At 45.6% G+C, this 17,066-nt stretch overlaps 1 protein-coding gene across 1 annotated transcript in view; it reads right to left on the bottom strand.

Moving 5' to 3' along the window:
- ica1 (islet cell autoantigen 1) overlaps positions 1 to 17,066 on the bottom strand; it is a 384,634-nt gene that overhangs the window by 277,750 nt on the left and 89,818 nt on the right. The window contains exons 5-6 of the mRNA XM_070881029.1: positions 16,915 to 17,038; positions 14,617 to 14,815 (exon numbers count right to left, since the gene is read on the bottom strand). Of these exons, the coding sequence (XP_070737130.1) occupies positions 14,617 to 14,815; positions 16,915 to 17,038 (323 nt within the window). The remainder of the gene's footprint in view (positions 1 to 14,616; positions 14,816 to 16,914; positions 17,039 to 17,066) is intronic.

Genomic DNA, 17,066 nt, shown 5'->3' with positions numbered 1-17,066 from the left:
ACGTCTCGGCGCGAATTCAACGGTGGGCACTCATGCTGGCGTCCTACGACTATACCATAAGGCACAGACCAGGCACAGACAACTGTGCCGACGCGCTCAGCAGGCTACCTCGGAAGGGTCTGAAGAACAGGACTGTGAGATAGTCATGGCAATCAATGCCTTTGAGTCCACAGGTTCGCCCATGACGGCTCGCCAAATCAGAGCCTGGACGGCCAGCGACCCCACGTTATCCTTAGTAAAAAGATGTGTCTTAACCGGTGACTGGGCAGAGGCTCGCGATGCCTGTCCTGAGGAATTAAAACCCTTTCACAGGCGCATGCATGAGCTATCACTACAAGCAGACTGCCTGATGTGGGGCAGCAGAGTAGTCATGCCTCTGCGAGGCAGAGAGGCATTTGTCCAGGAGCTCCACCGCGAGCACCCGGGGATCATTCTCATGAAGGCCATAGCCAGATCCCACGTCTGGTGGCCTGGTATTGACGCGGACTTGGAGCTCTGCGTACGAAGGTGCACCATTTGTGCCCAACTCAGCAATGCCCCCAGGGAGGCTCCACTGAGCCCCTGGCCCTGGCCTACCAAACCGTGGTCGCGGGTGCACGTAGACTATGCGGGCCCATTCATGGACAAAATGTTCCTCGTAGTTGTAGATGCATTTTCAAAGTGGATCGAATGCACTATTTTAAACTGTGGAGAGCCTCGCAACCATGTTTGCAACGCACGGAATCCCTGACATATTGGTCAGTGACAATGGTCCGTGCTTCACCAGCGCAGAATTCCAAGACTTTATAATTGACCACGCCATAAATCACGTCAAGTCGGCACCGTTCACGCCGGCCTCCAACGGCCAGGCGGAGAGAGCAGTGCAAATCATGCTTAAAATCCAAGGTCCCACGCTGCAGGGTCGCCTGTCGCGACTGCTGCTGGCATACAGATCTCGTCCGCACTCACTGACTGGGATCCCCCCCGCGCAACTGTTGATGAAAAGGACTTTAAAAACAAGGCTCTCATTAATCCTCCCAGACATGCACGAAATCGTTGAGGCAAAGCGCCGTAAGCTGACTGAGTACCATGACAGAAATTCGAGGGGGAGATGGAATGAGATAGGGGACAAAGTGTTTGTACTAAACTATGGCAGGGGTCCCAAAAGGCTTGCAGGGACAGTAACGGGCAAGGAAGGAAACAGGCTACTGGTAGTACAAATGGACAATGGCAAAACCTGCCGGAGGCATGTAGACCAAGTCAAAAGCAGATTTAGCAACAACACTGTGGAACCAGAGGCAAACTACAATATGGAACTCGCACCACACCTGGTGGACAGACAGAGGGAACAACCTGAGGAAAGGGCAATCCCAACAGACAGCACAGGCGAGTCAACAACAATCACACCAATCGAAACAGACAGCCCAGGCGAGATACCAGCAACCACACCCAAAGAAAAACAGACACCAAGGCAAACAACTGAATCACAACTCAGACGCTCCACACGAGAGCGTAGACCACCTGAGAGACTGAACCTATAAAGACAATAAGACCTTGGGGGAGGGTGATGTCATGTATCTTATATTATTATTATATATAACTGTATCCTAACATGCTATACATGACTGTAATAAGATATGACCTGTAACCACCAGCATACCTTACCACCAGGGGTGCACTTGCAAGAGACAGGTATATAAGGACAGGTCTCAGGCAAGTGCAGCATTCCAGAGCTGTGAAATAAAGGTGCAAGTCCAGAGTGACCTTGACTTCACTACATGCCTCGTGTGAATCTGTACTGAGGGGACAGGACTTTACAACTACAGTTCAAGTACAACACACTGCCTCGTGGAGTCATTACTAGAGCATCAAAGGACACCACAGGATGGTGTTGCAAAGTGAGTTTAGAGCTGGGCTAATGTTAATTAGCCACAAGCGCCAATTTACTGGTCCTGCCAGTGTCATAAATTTCCGCGGTGACACCTCCCGGTAAACCCGGCAGGTTTATAGCATTGTCCACTGAGTCATATCTATTAGGCAACATACCAGACGTCTCCATCACAATCTCAGAGTATGGCCTTGTCCCACTGACCCAGCACTAGTTCCAGCGTTAACACTGGCTGTCTAAATCAAGGCCCAGTTGAAAATTACAACAGTCAGGCCTCATGGCTAAGTCAGCAATTCTTTTCGCTTTCAATCTTCGTCCTGCTATTTTTTTTAATCGTTCCTCGGATGTGGGTGTTGCTGGTAAGGCCAGCATTTATTGCCTATCCCTTATTGCTAAAAAATGGATTGGAAAAGAGCCGAAAATCGCCCTCGTAAGTTGACAGACCAGAAAGTGTTACATTGTGCATTACATGGCACATCCTTGCTGTTATGTATTGTCCAGGTACATTAAATGTATAAGTACAATGATGCACCACAGAGGGCGCTGTGGTGGGAGACCTGAAGGTACAGAGTATAAAAGGCTGCCCATCACACCCGAGAGGCACTCTGGAGTTACACAATAAAGGACTAAGATCACAGCAGTTACTACAACACCAGACTGCGTGGAGTCAGTGATTTGAGTGCTGCATACACTACACTGGCAACGAGGACACGGACGAGCTTCATGCAACCATGGCTACTCTGGGCTCGTTAAAGGATTTTACGGTGGCCAATGATTGGGAGGCCTTTACGGAAAGGCTCGAGTACAGCAAACGACCTGTCGGGAAACACGGACGCACTGAGAGAGAAGTGTAAGGCGATATTGCTTTCCAGTTGTGATGATGAGGTTTATTGTCTCGTCAGGGATTTGCTGGCACCCACGAGCGCCAAGGACAAGTCATATGAGGAGCTGATTGAACTTATTCGTGACCAACTGAAACCGAAGGAGAGCATCCTCATGGCCAGGCACAAATTCTAACACCACTGCAGACCTGAGGGCCAAGATGTCACCAAATATGCTGCGGACATCAGGAGACTCGCGGCACCGTGTGACTTTGGCACACACCTTGACGAGGTGTTGAGACGTTTTTGTTATGGGGATTGGCCATGAGGGTCTCCTCCACAGGCTGCTATCCACTGAACCCACAGTCACCCTGAAGCAAGCCATCACCATCAGCAGGGCATTTATGACTCGATTTGCAGCACCAAGCAGATGATCCACACAGTCTCGAACCCGGCAGGCACTGTCCACAGGATAGCGCCCATCACGGACAAAACTGCAGAACGGGACTCTGCCCAGGGCAGAGAGCATGGATCTCGGGGTCCTGGAACTCAGAGTCCGCCGAGGGGGGCTAATCGAGCAGCACCATGCTGGTGCTTCGGAGGAAGCCATGGGGCTCACCGGTGCAGGTTTGCGGAGTACACGTGAAATACCTGCCACACGAAAGGCCACCTTCAGCGTATGTGCAAAAGAAATCTGACTCACCGTGTGGCTGAGGAGATGGTAGAGGGTCCATCTTCCAGCAAGGAGCAGGCAGATGAGGCGTTTGGACTGTATACGTGTACCGACGGTTCGGCCCCAGTGATTATGGAAGTCAAGATTAACAGAGTCCCAGTGAGTATGGAAGTGGACACTGGATCGGGTCCGTCGTTGATGAGTCAGGAAACTTTTGATAAACTGTGGATTAACCCAGCTGCACGACCCAAGCTGGTCCTGGTCACGGCAAAGCTGCGTACCTACACCAAGGAACTGATACCTGTTCTGTGCAGGTATCCCACGGGGGCTAGATGCACGGTTTACCTTTGTGGGTCATTGCAGGCGATGGGCCGACGCTTCTCGGCAGGAGGTGGATGGGGAAGGTCTGTGGGAGCTGGGAAGACTTCATTCCTCCACAGACTGCTGTTCCCCGGGTTCCCAAAGAGCAGCGCCGACTGAGCTGGAGGAGAAATTCCCACACAGACGAGCAGACCCTGGAAGAGCAGTTTTTCAAGTACAGGCCGATCGCTGAGATGCGAGCCGGCGACGTGCTGCAGGCGATGAACGGGAAATCCATCGATGGCCGACAAATCATGGGGGGGGGGGGGGGGGGGGCCACGCGGAGAAAAAGTCGGGCGGTGGTCGCGGCTACGGTGGAGGCTGTGGCAGCGGCGGCAGCCGCAGGAGAGGCGGCAGTTACTGGGACAACGGCAGGAGCGGAGGCTACAGGAGAGGCGGCAGTTACTGGGACAACAGCAGGAGCGGAGGCTACGGCGGCGGCAGGTATGACTCGGGAGAACGTGACAGCTACTCGGGTGGGTACAAGAGCCAGAGCGGCGGATACGGCAGCAAAGTCTTGACCGTTTTCCTTCTTCTTTCCTCTTTAATCCTTCTATTCCAGAGAGTAAAACGTCATGCCAGCGAGCTCAAGATGGTGGCGAGCCTCGTGGCAGCAGAGCTCTGCAGACAAAGGCACGCAGAACAACTAAAATGGCGGCGCCCAAGGAAAGCCTCGTGGGAACCACAAGGTGGCATCTTAAAGGGGAAATGCACCTGGGAGTCTTAAAAGAGCTTTACACTGTGGTGGGCCCCACAAAGAGACTTTTGTAAGGCAAGAGCAAGTCTAAATGAGCAATGTGATTTGTATGATGACGTGAGTTATGATAAGAGTTAATATTTAGATGCTGAATGGGTACTGTGTTTAAAATAAGGGATATGTATTACGAAAAGAGTTAATATCACAAGGTACAGTAAAAGGGTAAATGGATCCGTGACTAACATGATTAATGGACCAATGCGATTCTCGATCTATGTGATTCATGCAATGGTTCAGCGGCTGCAGATGAGCCGCTAAGGTGATCACTTTCTGAGAACAGAGGCAACGCACTAGTTGCGATACCCTGTCTCAGCGCAGCCCGTTACCTCGGGCAAAAAGGGGCAGTATACCGTCACCGCACCTCACCCAGAGAAGCTGGGATTAAATAACTGTTCAGTGTACCTGCAACATCTGTACCACATATATATGTACCATACAAGTGTACTGTCTATGTATACCTGTTTTCTTTTGGAGGTTATGCTTGTGTACTTCATCACCCATGTAAGGACTGCAAATATCACAGGCTTGCACCGGATCGCAAGCATAATCTTTACATGGGGGAGAAGAGGGAAGTGGATGATCATGGACTTCATGGACTCACACTCACAAATCAACCAGGACGAACAAGGCCGAGGTCACCGGCAATGGCTTCTGGAACTGGGGGGAGTGAGATGTTATGTATTGTCCAGGTACATTAAATGTATAAGTACAATGGTGCGCCACAGAGGGCGCTGTGGTGAGAGACCTGAAGGTACAGAGTATAAAAGGCTGCCCACCACACCCGAGAGGCACTCTGGAGTTACACAATAAAGGACTAAGATCACAGCAGTGACTGCAACACCAGACTGCGTGGAGTCAGTGATTTGAGTGCTGCATACACTACACTTGCTGTTATGAAACAGTGTATTCTGATATTCATTACGAGCTGAGACAGAAAGAGATGCACACACAAAAGCAGGCATATCCTTGCACGTAACTAACAGTGAGTCAGCGAATACACTATTTTATGCTGTATAATGTACAATGTATTATAAGGACCACTGACTGAGTGAATAAGTTACATTTCATCTTTATTACAAAGTATTATTGGAGTGGTCAAACTATTGTCAGCTTCCAATTCTGTGATTTTGGCCAAATTTGCATGGAAATTATAAATCAGCAGCCCAGGTTATTATTAGATCTACGTTTATATAAGTAATGAGTATTTACAGCATTAGGTGATGGATCGTTCGGGACGCTCACCCAATGTCACCACCGGCAGGAGGCCTGAACCATGTTAATGGTTGGGCATGATTTAAACCTGACAGGCAAGTTCCTTGTGTGTTTCTGTTGAATATGTATGCTTGTTTGTTGTGTGAAGTCTGTAACATTGTTATACAACACTGAATGTATCCTTACACAGTACACACCTTACCTGTACACCAGTGGGTGCTGCTGCTGGAGACCCAAGGGTTACCTGCACACTGCAGGTAACCCAGTATAAAAAGCTCACAGCTTGGTGTCCTCACTCAAGGAGCTGCAAATAAAGGACTGCAGTCTGCACAGTTTAAGTATCATATCCTGCCTCATGGAGTCATTACTAAATGTGCCTACATACACTACAACTGGTGACGAGGATACGAGGTCACGAACTACACACTCAGCATGGCTAATTTCAGCAATTTAGAGGGGGAAGATTGGGACGCTTTTGTAGAAAGATCGGAACATTTCTTTATAGCCAACGACCTGGATGGGAACGCACCAGCTACACGACTGAACAAGCGCAGGGCCATCCTGCTTAGCAGTTGTGGGCCCACCATCCATTGTCTCGTCAGGGACTTGCTAGCCCCGGAGAAGATAACCACCAAGAGCTATGAGGAACTTATAACACTTATACAGGAACAACTAAAACCGAAAGAAAGCATCCTCACAGCCAGGCACCGGTTCTACACTTAACGACGACCCAAGGGCCAAGAAATAACTAAGTACGCTACACACTTAAGAAGACTAGTTGCACCGTGTGACTTTGGCGACCACCTAAATGAAGCACTAAAGGACATAATTGTCATCGGAATCGGCCACGAGGGCCTCCTGCACAAGTTGCTCTCTGCTGACATCACGTTCACCCTGCAAAAAGCAATTCAAGTGAGCCAGGCCGTCATGGTTTCAGCCGGCGATTCCAGGCGAATACTGACCCAGGACTCTAAGCCATCGAGTGCAGTGCACCGCATGGGACCGCGAAAGGCAAGGCGGCTGCCCAGAGTCCAGCAATCCTGAGTCCGTCACATGGGGCAAACCGGATGGCTCCGTGCTGGCGCTGTGGAGGAAACCACAAGGCCCACCAGTGCCACTACAAAGACTATGCATGCAAAGGTTGCAAAGAGAAAGGGCACCTTCAAAGAATGTGCAGAAAAAGCTGTACTCACCACGTCTCTGATGAGCTGACTGATCACCCGGGCTCCGGCACAGATGAAGGTGAAGTTGCTCAAACCCTGGAAGAAGAGTATGGAGTTTTTACCTGCTCCACCGAAAAGTTCTCCGTGGACGATGGAAGTAGACATCGATGGGGTCCCAATTTCCATGGAGATCGACACAGGGACGAGCCAGTCTGTGATGAGCCAAACGACCTTCGAGAAACTTTGGATAAATCCCGCCAATCGACCAAAACTGTCTTCTGTCCAAGCGCAGCTGCTCACCTACAATAAAAGTAAAATCCAAATCGTTGGCACGCGGACATCCAGGTCTCCCAGGACGGCGTGTTGAACAAACTCCCCCTATGGATCGTTGCCGGCGATGGTCCCACGCTGCTGGGAAGGAATTGGATGAACCTGGTCCAAATCAGTCGAAGTGGCGATGGCCTCTGGGCTCCAGCAATCGACATCGAACATGGATCCATTGCTGCATCCAGAGATCCCACTGTCCAGCACGACCGCGTGGCGACGACTCCACAACACCACGGCGAAATCTCCACGACCGAAAATCCAAACTCCACGTTCCGGGCCGGGGCAGCACTCCAGGGGGGGGGGAATACTTTTGAAATAAATGGATTCCTGACGTCCAGGGCCAAACCTGTGGAAAAGACCACCACAGCCTACCTGAGGGAGAGCCAGAAGATGGCGGCCGCACCACGAGGAGAAGAACCTGCAAACAAAATGGCCGCGGCCAAACCACGAGGGGCAGCGTTGGAGGAGCAACACGTGGCGCCGAGCGACCAATCGGATTGGAAGGCTCCCTTAAAGTAGACCGGTAACCAAAGAAATTTAAAGGGACAGTTTCAACTAAATGAGGACAAGGACTTTAAAGCTAAAGATGCAACAAAAGGGTGCAAGTATGAAAATGTATGTAATGTAACCATAAATTGTGATGCTGGTGTAACTAATGTGACTAATGAGATGAATGCTTGTGTAAGTAAGGTTAAGAATAAGTCTGTTATGTTTGATAATTATGACAGAGTTTGAAATGCCTAATGTACCATGTCTGGTGAGACCATGACACCCAAAAGTGATGCAAATGCTGTAATGTATAATGCAGGCTCGACTATTGTGATCAGAGCCAAGGTGTCATGTATACTGGTAGGACACTGTTAAAGGACATTGGGTCCCACAGGGATCATGCTGATGCTAGAGGAATCCCCCTGTGGAGAGCCCCAGGTCCAGCAGGCTACCTGACCATGTAGCCTGGACCTTTGGAACAAATATGATGCCCCTGGAAGGACACACACACACCCAGTGGGAGCAGACCCACTACAGGGACAATGGTCTATGGGCAGCACAGCCACACCCAATGGCAACCTGCCCCAGACCAGCCCTACAACCCCTGGCCACCAAGGCCAACACCAGGAGCGAGGCGCCAATACCCTCCAGCTTCCCTGGCAAACCCTGGGATGACCTGACTCTCACCCCAATTGCTGGACAAGGAGCCCACCCAGTCCTGTGGCCTTGCCCACCACCACACAATTACCCACATCACAGAGTATGCACCCTACCTACTGCTGTGGTGGCTACCCCCCTGAAGGATCCCACAACAGTAACACCCACATGGTCTGTGTGTGAGGGAGGGGAAACGTATGAGGCCAGCCTCAAGCACAGGGATCACACCTGGCAACCACACAACCCTCACCACAACCTCCCATAGCCCACCACTGATCACCTCCCCTGGGCATGACAATAAGGATATAAAAAAGGCTTAGGGGGAGTGTTGTTGTATATGCATGCTTGTTTGTTGTGTGAAGTCTGTAACAACTATGTAACACTGAGTGTACCCTTACACTGTACACACCTTACCTGCACACCAGAGGGTGCTGCTGCTGGAGACCCAAGGGTTACTTGCACACTGTATAAAAAGGAGCTCACAGCTTGGTGTCCTCACTTGAGGAGCTGCAAATAAAAAGACTACAGCCTACACAGTTTGAGTATCATACCTTTAGTAATGACTCCTCGTGGAGTCATTACTAAAGGTGCCTACATACACTACAGTTTCCAGTGCTGACAGTCAGCTCACTGATCGGGGCGGGGTTGTGACTGGGTGGGGGGAAAAGAAACGTTTGTTTCCAGTCATGGCTGCAAACACAGCTTTTGCACTGTGGGTAGGGGAATAAAGATTCAATGTAGACGGGGTGGGGGTTGGGGTTGGGGGCAGGAGAATCAGGTTTAGTGGTCAGAGCACAGAGCAGGAAAGTGGGAAGGCCACCTCAGATGGATCTAATAAATTCAACAGTGAAGAGAAGTGACAAAGACAAATCAGGCATTAGGCAACCATCAGGCAAAAGGTGCTGTGGAAAACAGCACTGCAACATCCCTGAGAAACATCGTGCAAAAAGGCAGCTACAAGGAACTCATTGGGAGGGAAGTAATGTACAGGTAAGTTTAAACACGATAGGCAAGGCACGACAAAGATAATGTAATGGAACAGAGTTAGAGAAAGTATGACAATTACAGAAATGTGCACTGTATGCAAACTTTCATATATATGAAACTTCACTGCAGTACTGAGGGAGTATTGTCAGAGATGCATCTTTTGGATGAGGCATTAAACCGAGGCCCTGTCTGCCTATGCAGGTCAAGGTAAAAGATCCCATGGTGCTATTCAAAGAAGAGCAGGACAATTTTCCCGTTGCCCTGGCCAACATTTATCCTTCAACCAATTTCACTAAATTAATTGGTCATTTATCTCACTGATGTTTATGGGTCCTGTGCTGTGTGTAAATTGGCTACAAAGTCTGCCTAACATTACAAAAGTGACTATACTTCAAAAGTAGTTCATCAGCTGTGAAGCACCTTGCAATGTCCTGAGAATGTGTAATGTGAAGTACAAGTGCAAGTTCTTTATTATTTCTTTCTTTACATCACTCAGATATACAAATATAGACATATGGGGATTGCAGTGACCTAGAAATTAGATTCTACCAAGAGACCAAAGTACAATGCAGAGCTGGAAAATTCTATTTTCTGTGTTTGAAATTCAAGCATTGATAAGCAAAAACTGAATTTATGATCACCTTTTGAAAATTTTTCCAGCACTGCTCATGTGCATAAAATATGGTGGGGTTTCTTCCACTTGTCTGGGTTTCTGCAACTCTTACACCAAAGTTACAGCAGACAAGCAGGAGAACCCCTGCAGAATTCACGCCCATAGTTTCATTCCACTGGAAGATGATTGTTGCATCTTTTAAGGGAGAATTAGATAAATATTTGAAGCAGAGGTGGAGAGGGGGGAGCGTGAGATTATTTTTGGATTGTTCTAGCAACAGACAAGGTAGACCAAATGGCCTCTTGCTGTGTTGTAAACTTCCATGGCTCTATGTAGCCTAGAGGTTGACATTTGCTTCATTATGATGAAAGAAGGTTGGTTTAAAAGTTGGCTCATTCCATTTTAATTGTGCATTTTCAATCAGGAAGATTTAATTTGGCCTGTTGAAAAAAGGTTTTTGTTTCCTACACACCAGAACAGCTCCACCATATGGGGACATTTAACAACCATGTGCATATTTTGCCAGGACAGTAAGTAAATGCAAACAAATGATACAGTGAATGCAGGATTTGACAGATTTAAAAGTCTAATTTAAATGCTTCCTTCTCTAAAAGATTCCAACAGTTCATGAGATTTCCATTCCAGTTAGATAGTGCAATCATTTTGCAAAATCAAAGCATTTGCTGGAATTGAATCACTGCCATTTTTAAAACAGTATATTGTGCAGATGTACTGGCTCGTATTTCATTTCAAGAAAGAACTACAGAAGAGAGCAAAGAGAAAAAGCACAACAACAGAACCAAAAGCACACACAAAAGCACACTAAGCATACAAACTGTTCAGTAGTTCTCATATTTTTTGTATTTGTGTGTGTCCAGGAAAAAAGTAGAAAATCAGTCAGAAAATGCAGGCGGGGGTGGGGTGATAGGAGAAAGTATTATGTGCAGGGGAAGGAAGGTAATGATCCTGGAGCACCTGAACTAGTTATTCATCACAAAACAAGAGGATAAAAAAGCACCCTGCTGAATTCTTACCCAAAGAGTGCAGGAACCGAATAACTCAAATTGCACAGGTACAAGTGGGATATGTAGGATCCAGCTTTGTGTGATAAATCTAATCAAGTTCATCATTGAAGGTTCTGTTCAAATTACATATGTGCAGTAAAACAATAAAATGTCATCAATTATTAAATAAATGGAGTGGGATACATAATACCTTTTTTGGTCTTTATGCAAGAAATCATAAGAATTAGCCCACCATTTTAGTGTGGATTACAGCTAATAATTCTGATTAAATATAGCCCAAACTACCCAATATTTAAACTATATCATGAGTTACATTAAAATTTCTACTTGACATTATTTATATTCTTGTAATATTTAAATTTGATGAGTCCATGCTTCCTGCTTCAATTACTTTCCAAACTGCTGATTTTAAACTATATTTCTACTCCATCCAATCCAATGAATCATTAAGTTGTAAATTTAGATCAGCATTATTAAAATATGTTCTAGAGCACTAACTGAGGTACTTCTGGGTAATATGTAAAGTAGGAAATTAATTTCAACCATGCTAAAATAAATTATGAATATGAAACTACAGAAAAAAATAATTATACTCTTTTGAACATAACCCACACAAGGGGAATAAAATCGACATTACAGCAGTTGGTATCACAAATGTTGTTCATACATACATTGTATCTTGCTAACCTAGCTTATTACAGAACTTTCTGAACTTAGATCAGATATACCATAATACTGATCAACAACCACAATGACCTGAGTAGCTTCCTTCTGTACTAAAATTCAGAAGATTCTATGGTATGTACATCAGTGAAGAACATACTGAACGTTTACTCTTAGATTAGATATACATTTTTACAGATTTGATTGCAAAGAAAAGCAGTCACTACTTATTGAATTTTTTAACAACAGCGCTTAGGAATTGCATTTGCCTAATTTTGTTGATTAAGTATTAATTCAATAGCAATACCTATCAGTAAACATTATTCATGAAAATCTCTTAAGAATTACTGAAGCATCAATTTAATTTCCTTTTCAGCAACCAAAAGTACATTACACCCTGGTCTATGACATACCATTTTGTACTGTGGTAAACAAGTTGATATATTCCCTCATGTTCTTTCCCTTTCCCCAAGGACCCCTGAAAAGCACCATACAAATTAATTAATAGTAGTGGGTGTAGAGGTGTGGCCTCCTGCCACTATCTAGAAATTACCTACATGGTACATGGCTCCTCCTACATGGCTCAGTGCATGTATCCAGTGATCAATTGGGCTTATCCAATGAACAGTGAGCAGGAAGATCTCAGGCTTGACCACCGTCTGTGGTGAATTAATTAATCACGGTCTGGATGGGACTGGGTTAGGGTTGACAATCCTCCAGGATTGTCCTGGGGTCTCCAGGAATTAAAGATGTATCTCCAGGACACTGCTGTGAACAACTCAGGAGAAAAATCACAGGAGCATTAAAAAAAACCATGGGCCAGACTTTGGTCTGAGCAGCAAATGAATGGTGCCAGCCATTCGTTAGACTTGCATAGTTGCTATCACCCAACCATCCAAAAAGTGCAGTGCCCTCTACAGGGCATCTGGGACCTCCTGTGAACAGGACAAGCAACTATGTATCTCCTTAACCAATCAGATTGAAGAATCGTTAATGAGCCATGCATAGTCTGAACCAGGATGTGTCAGTTAGAATAGTGAATTTAATGTCAAATCATGTACAAAAAGCAAAATAAAGAGAAAGACTGGACTAAGAGAGAGAGGGGAAAAAAAAGAAAAAAAGTAAAAACAAAATTGTTTACATTCTTTTAAAAATCTCAAACAACAATAAAAATCTGAAGGAATGAGCCTTCACACGTAAAAGTTAATTTTCAGTGCCAGAGAGGTTGTTTGGCAGTAATTATGACTTACCACATTGTCAAAGGCTTATGCTGGAATGGACAAGCCCTGACTCTTCTGGTGAGTTCAGTCAATATCTATGAGGCAAATACAGCAACTGCTGACGTTCAATGTATTTGAATGGGGAGTCAGATGGAGAAATGCTGATTTTGCACAGCTTTAGAATGAGCAGGGCATCTCGGATAGCAACTTCTGGATTTCCCAGCTTAACTGCGTATGTGCAAACGCTGCATGTTGACATCCGATTTCAACTTAAAGAACGGTGAGCACTGTTAGCTTCACCATTATTTTTACAGCAAAATCCAGGCAATTCTGTTTTACTCATTCTCTTTTAAACATTTTTGTTTCTTAGTTATAAAAATATTATAACTAATAATATCGATGGGGAAAATGCAGTTTGACTGGTCAGGGCGGTTGGAGGTCATGTGATGAAACCTCCAGGGTCCGTCCAACCAAAGTTGGCAACCCTAGACAGTATTGATATCAACAGATTAGAATGAGGAGACATGGATGCAAGGAGAGCAGGAGAGATGTTTTTATACAGAAGGTTGTAAGGCTTCAGAATTAGTGATTGAAACAGAAGCCATGCCAACCTTTCATAGGTTGGATGGGTGTTTGATGGAAAGAGAGACAATGGGATTTGAGAACAGGGTGAGCTGTGGATCTGGAATGGGAAATGGGATTAGCACTACTGCTCATGTGGACGACCTGTTTGTTGTAATTTCTGTTATTCTATGTAGTTAATTAATAATATCAACACTGCACTAAAATATATTTGTTTTTTGTCGACAGTTAAAGCAAGTGACTTGTGGCATGACACACTGTTGTGAATTTCTACATTGCTTTACAGCATAATTTACTGTCCAAGTACAGGTTGAGCATCCGAAATCTGGAGTTCCAAAATTTGGAATGTTCCGGAATCCGGACACCGGGCCGATCCGTGGTGGGGTCATCTGGAAACCGGAAAATGTTCCGAAATCCAGACTCCCCCGCCTCGGTGGCCCGACTTCGCCCGCCCCGACCCCGCAGGCCTGACCTCGCCCCGGCCCTCGGCTCCCCCCTACCGGCCCTGGCTCCCCCTTTCTCCCCTCCCCGGCCCCAGCTCCCCCTCTCCTGGCCCCGGCTCCCCCCTTCTCCCCCTCCCTGGCCCCGGCTCCCCCTTTCTCCCCTCCCCGGCCCCAGCTCCCCCTCCTGGTCCCGGCTCCCCCCTTCTCCCCCTCCCTGGCCCCGGCTCCCCCCTTCTCCCCCTACCCCCCACGGCTCCCCCCTTCTCCCCCTCCCTTCTCCCCCTCGGCTCCCCCCTTACCTCGGCTGCCAGACCCCACCTACCTCGACCCAGGCAAAGACGTTCCAAAATCCAGAAATGCCCAGAATCCAGAACGGCCTCGGTCCCGAGGTTTCCTGATTTCGGACACTCAACCTGTACCACAATTTTGGATTAACAAATTCCTGGAGGCAATGGAAATGCTGCAACATATCACATGCCCAATTCACAGTGCATGAACCCTTACATTAGCGTCAGTGCGAGGAATGCAATTAAGATTGTAAATTTTCATAAATCTAAAAGATGTCACCAAAAAAAAGTAAAACACAACTCCACTCGTTTAGGAAAATCAGAGATCTGAGTATACAATGAGCATTTCAGTTTATGCAAATTGTGCAATAACACAATGTATCCTATGTTACCAGTATTTATTTTAAATGGCAACCCTTAACCAAAAAAGGGTGCTCATAAAAGATCCCATCATAATAAATTATTCTTACCTTCCTAAATTTTTCAAGATGCTTATACATATCAGGATCCAACTCCTGAGAAACATCTTTCATCCACAGTAGTGCTCCCCGGTATTCTGTGCGAGACTGTTCCATTCGGTTCACAGTTAGCCAAGTGTCAGAAATGGCACGGTACCTAAAAGTTTCCACTTCCTGGTACAGTCGACATAAAGGACTGCGGAGTGCCAACCTACAGCACCAAATCACAGCAGATTAGTGTCTTTACTTCTACCTCAGTACTCAAAAGAAAAGCAGCACTATACTTCCCTCCCCATCTCAGTGCTTTAGTTGTTGTGTTACAATGTTAAATCAAGACATTGATAACAAACAGCAACTAGCCATAATAAAAAGTTTGCTATATATGGGAATCACATTTTCTGACCCATATTTATTTTCCTTTACATTATTTAGGTCATTGTTATGTATCTGCTACCTGCTTCTCCCTCAAATTTCGATTTACTAGAACCATTACATAACAAAAAAAGCAAAGCAGATTTAGAGAAAGGAAATATAGGTTAGCAAGGCAGGTGCAACAAAAGCAGATTTTAAATCCAAGTCAGCGTGCTGGATAAAAGGGAAAGGAAATGTAAAATAAAATACAGCTAGCAGGACAAAAGCATGGAAAGAAAACTGAAAATTGAAGAAACACATTTTCATCAATATTCTGACACCCCTTAATTAACTTTGTAATATTCATAATTATATCAGCACTAGCCTCCTCTTTGTGCTGGCAAATAATATATTTCAAAATAACAACACTCAGATAATTACTTAAAATTGTTATTCATACCATAACACACTATACAATTAGGGCTGAATTCTCCTCCGCTACTATCCTGTTGCTATTTCCTCCTGGGATCACATTGTGCATATGGGTAAGTTTGCAGGGCTCAACCAGTTTTAGCTAGACATCTAAATTGAGACTTCCGAATGCCTATAATTCCCATTTATCTGCCGAAGCCTTGATCACTGATCAACCATCCTGATAAATGGATTTGACTCGGGGGGTTAGCATGGTGTATTGTCGCATGATGAAAGCGTCGTGGCAGTTTCCTAGATATTGAGCGCTGATGTGCAGCATAAGGTGATTGGTATCGCACAGTTACTGCATGTTAATGGAATGAAAGTCTTTTCTGTTAGTAAAATTGAGGGGGTTGGCATTTGGGGCTTTGAGTGCCACACACATTCCATCACCAGTGTGAACCTCACCAGTTTCTACAAATGGATAGCACTCATTCTTTGTTTCAATGGTTCCATTGGGAAGGGTATGAATTGTGCAGCCCTCATGAATAGAGCTTCTTGATGCAGCAGTAAGATGCTGCCGGATTAATGTACTCACCTGATGCTGCCTGGAATGATCCAGTTGTAAATAAACTCAAGTTAGTGTCCCCAAAGCAGTACATTAAGCAGCGCTGACTTAAAATAGCTGCAAAAGTCCTGACGGAAAGGCCAAAATACTAAACAGATCCATATGCAGGAAAAGAAACCGCTGGTAACAGTATACAAGCTCCTACCATTAATTATATAATTATTTGCGACAGGTTTGAGGCGAAAGCTGGGGGAAATTGGTCGCGGAGGTTGGACACACCTGCTTGATTGCATTTATGTGACAGACTAAGGACCCGGTGGGTCTTAAAGGTGACTGTTTTTTCTTGTGAACATTACTCATTTAATTTTTCACTGCAGATTTGAAGCAGTAGCCATTAATAAACCATTTTACGGTATATTATGCCCCAAAAACCACCATAAAACAGGTGGTAATTCAGAGGCGAATCCAGCCCTTAGAAGTCCAGCAAATTGAAATAGCAAATTAGTGTTTGATGCAGAATGGAGAAATGTTTTGCAACCAAGACAAATAAGTTGAAATCCTTGGACTCAAACTCATCAACTAATTAGGAACTCATGAGCAATATTAGTGTTATTCATGTGTTTACAATTATTCGATTCAGGAATAGTTTTATTTCTAACACAGTATTTTCCCATTCCATAGCTGCATCACACCCATTTCATGTTAGAGATTTGGGCAGGTGACATGATTCTAGGCTTTTGGCAATACTGATCTGCAGACATCCACGAGGAGGTGAACATTAACTGCTCATAGTCATTTACTTCAGAAGAACACAGATAGCTGGACCAGGTTGTTAATTCAATGCATGCAAGGAGTCAGTTAGCCAAATTTGTTTTCCTACTACTCAATGGTGTAACGTGCTACTCATCAGCCCAGTGAACCATCAGACTATCCCACATTAAATATGCCATACAAAGTATTCCAGGGAAATATTCTAATACCTTTGTTGCGATGAGAAACATAAAGCCTTTCCAGTTGCTTGCATCATTTTCCCTGCTCTGGTTTTATCCTGTGAACCCTGGGATCTGAGAAATCGTCCCAACTCATTCTCTTCCTGAGACAAAACTGAAAAGGAAATACAAAATTTATAATT

The sequence above is a fragment of the Pristiophorus japonicus genome, chromosome 5 (assembly GCF_044704955.1).
Source record: "Pristiophorus japonicus isolate sPriJap1 chromosome 5, sPriJap1.hap1, whole genome shotgun sequence".
Taxonomy (NCBI): Eukaryota; Metazoa; Chordata; class Chondrichthyes; family Pristiophoridae; genus Pristiophorus; species Pristiophorus japonicus.
This window is presented reverse-complemented; position numbering and strand designations above follow the sequence as displayed.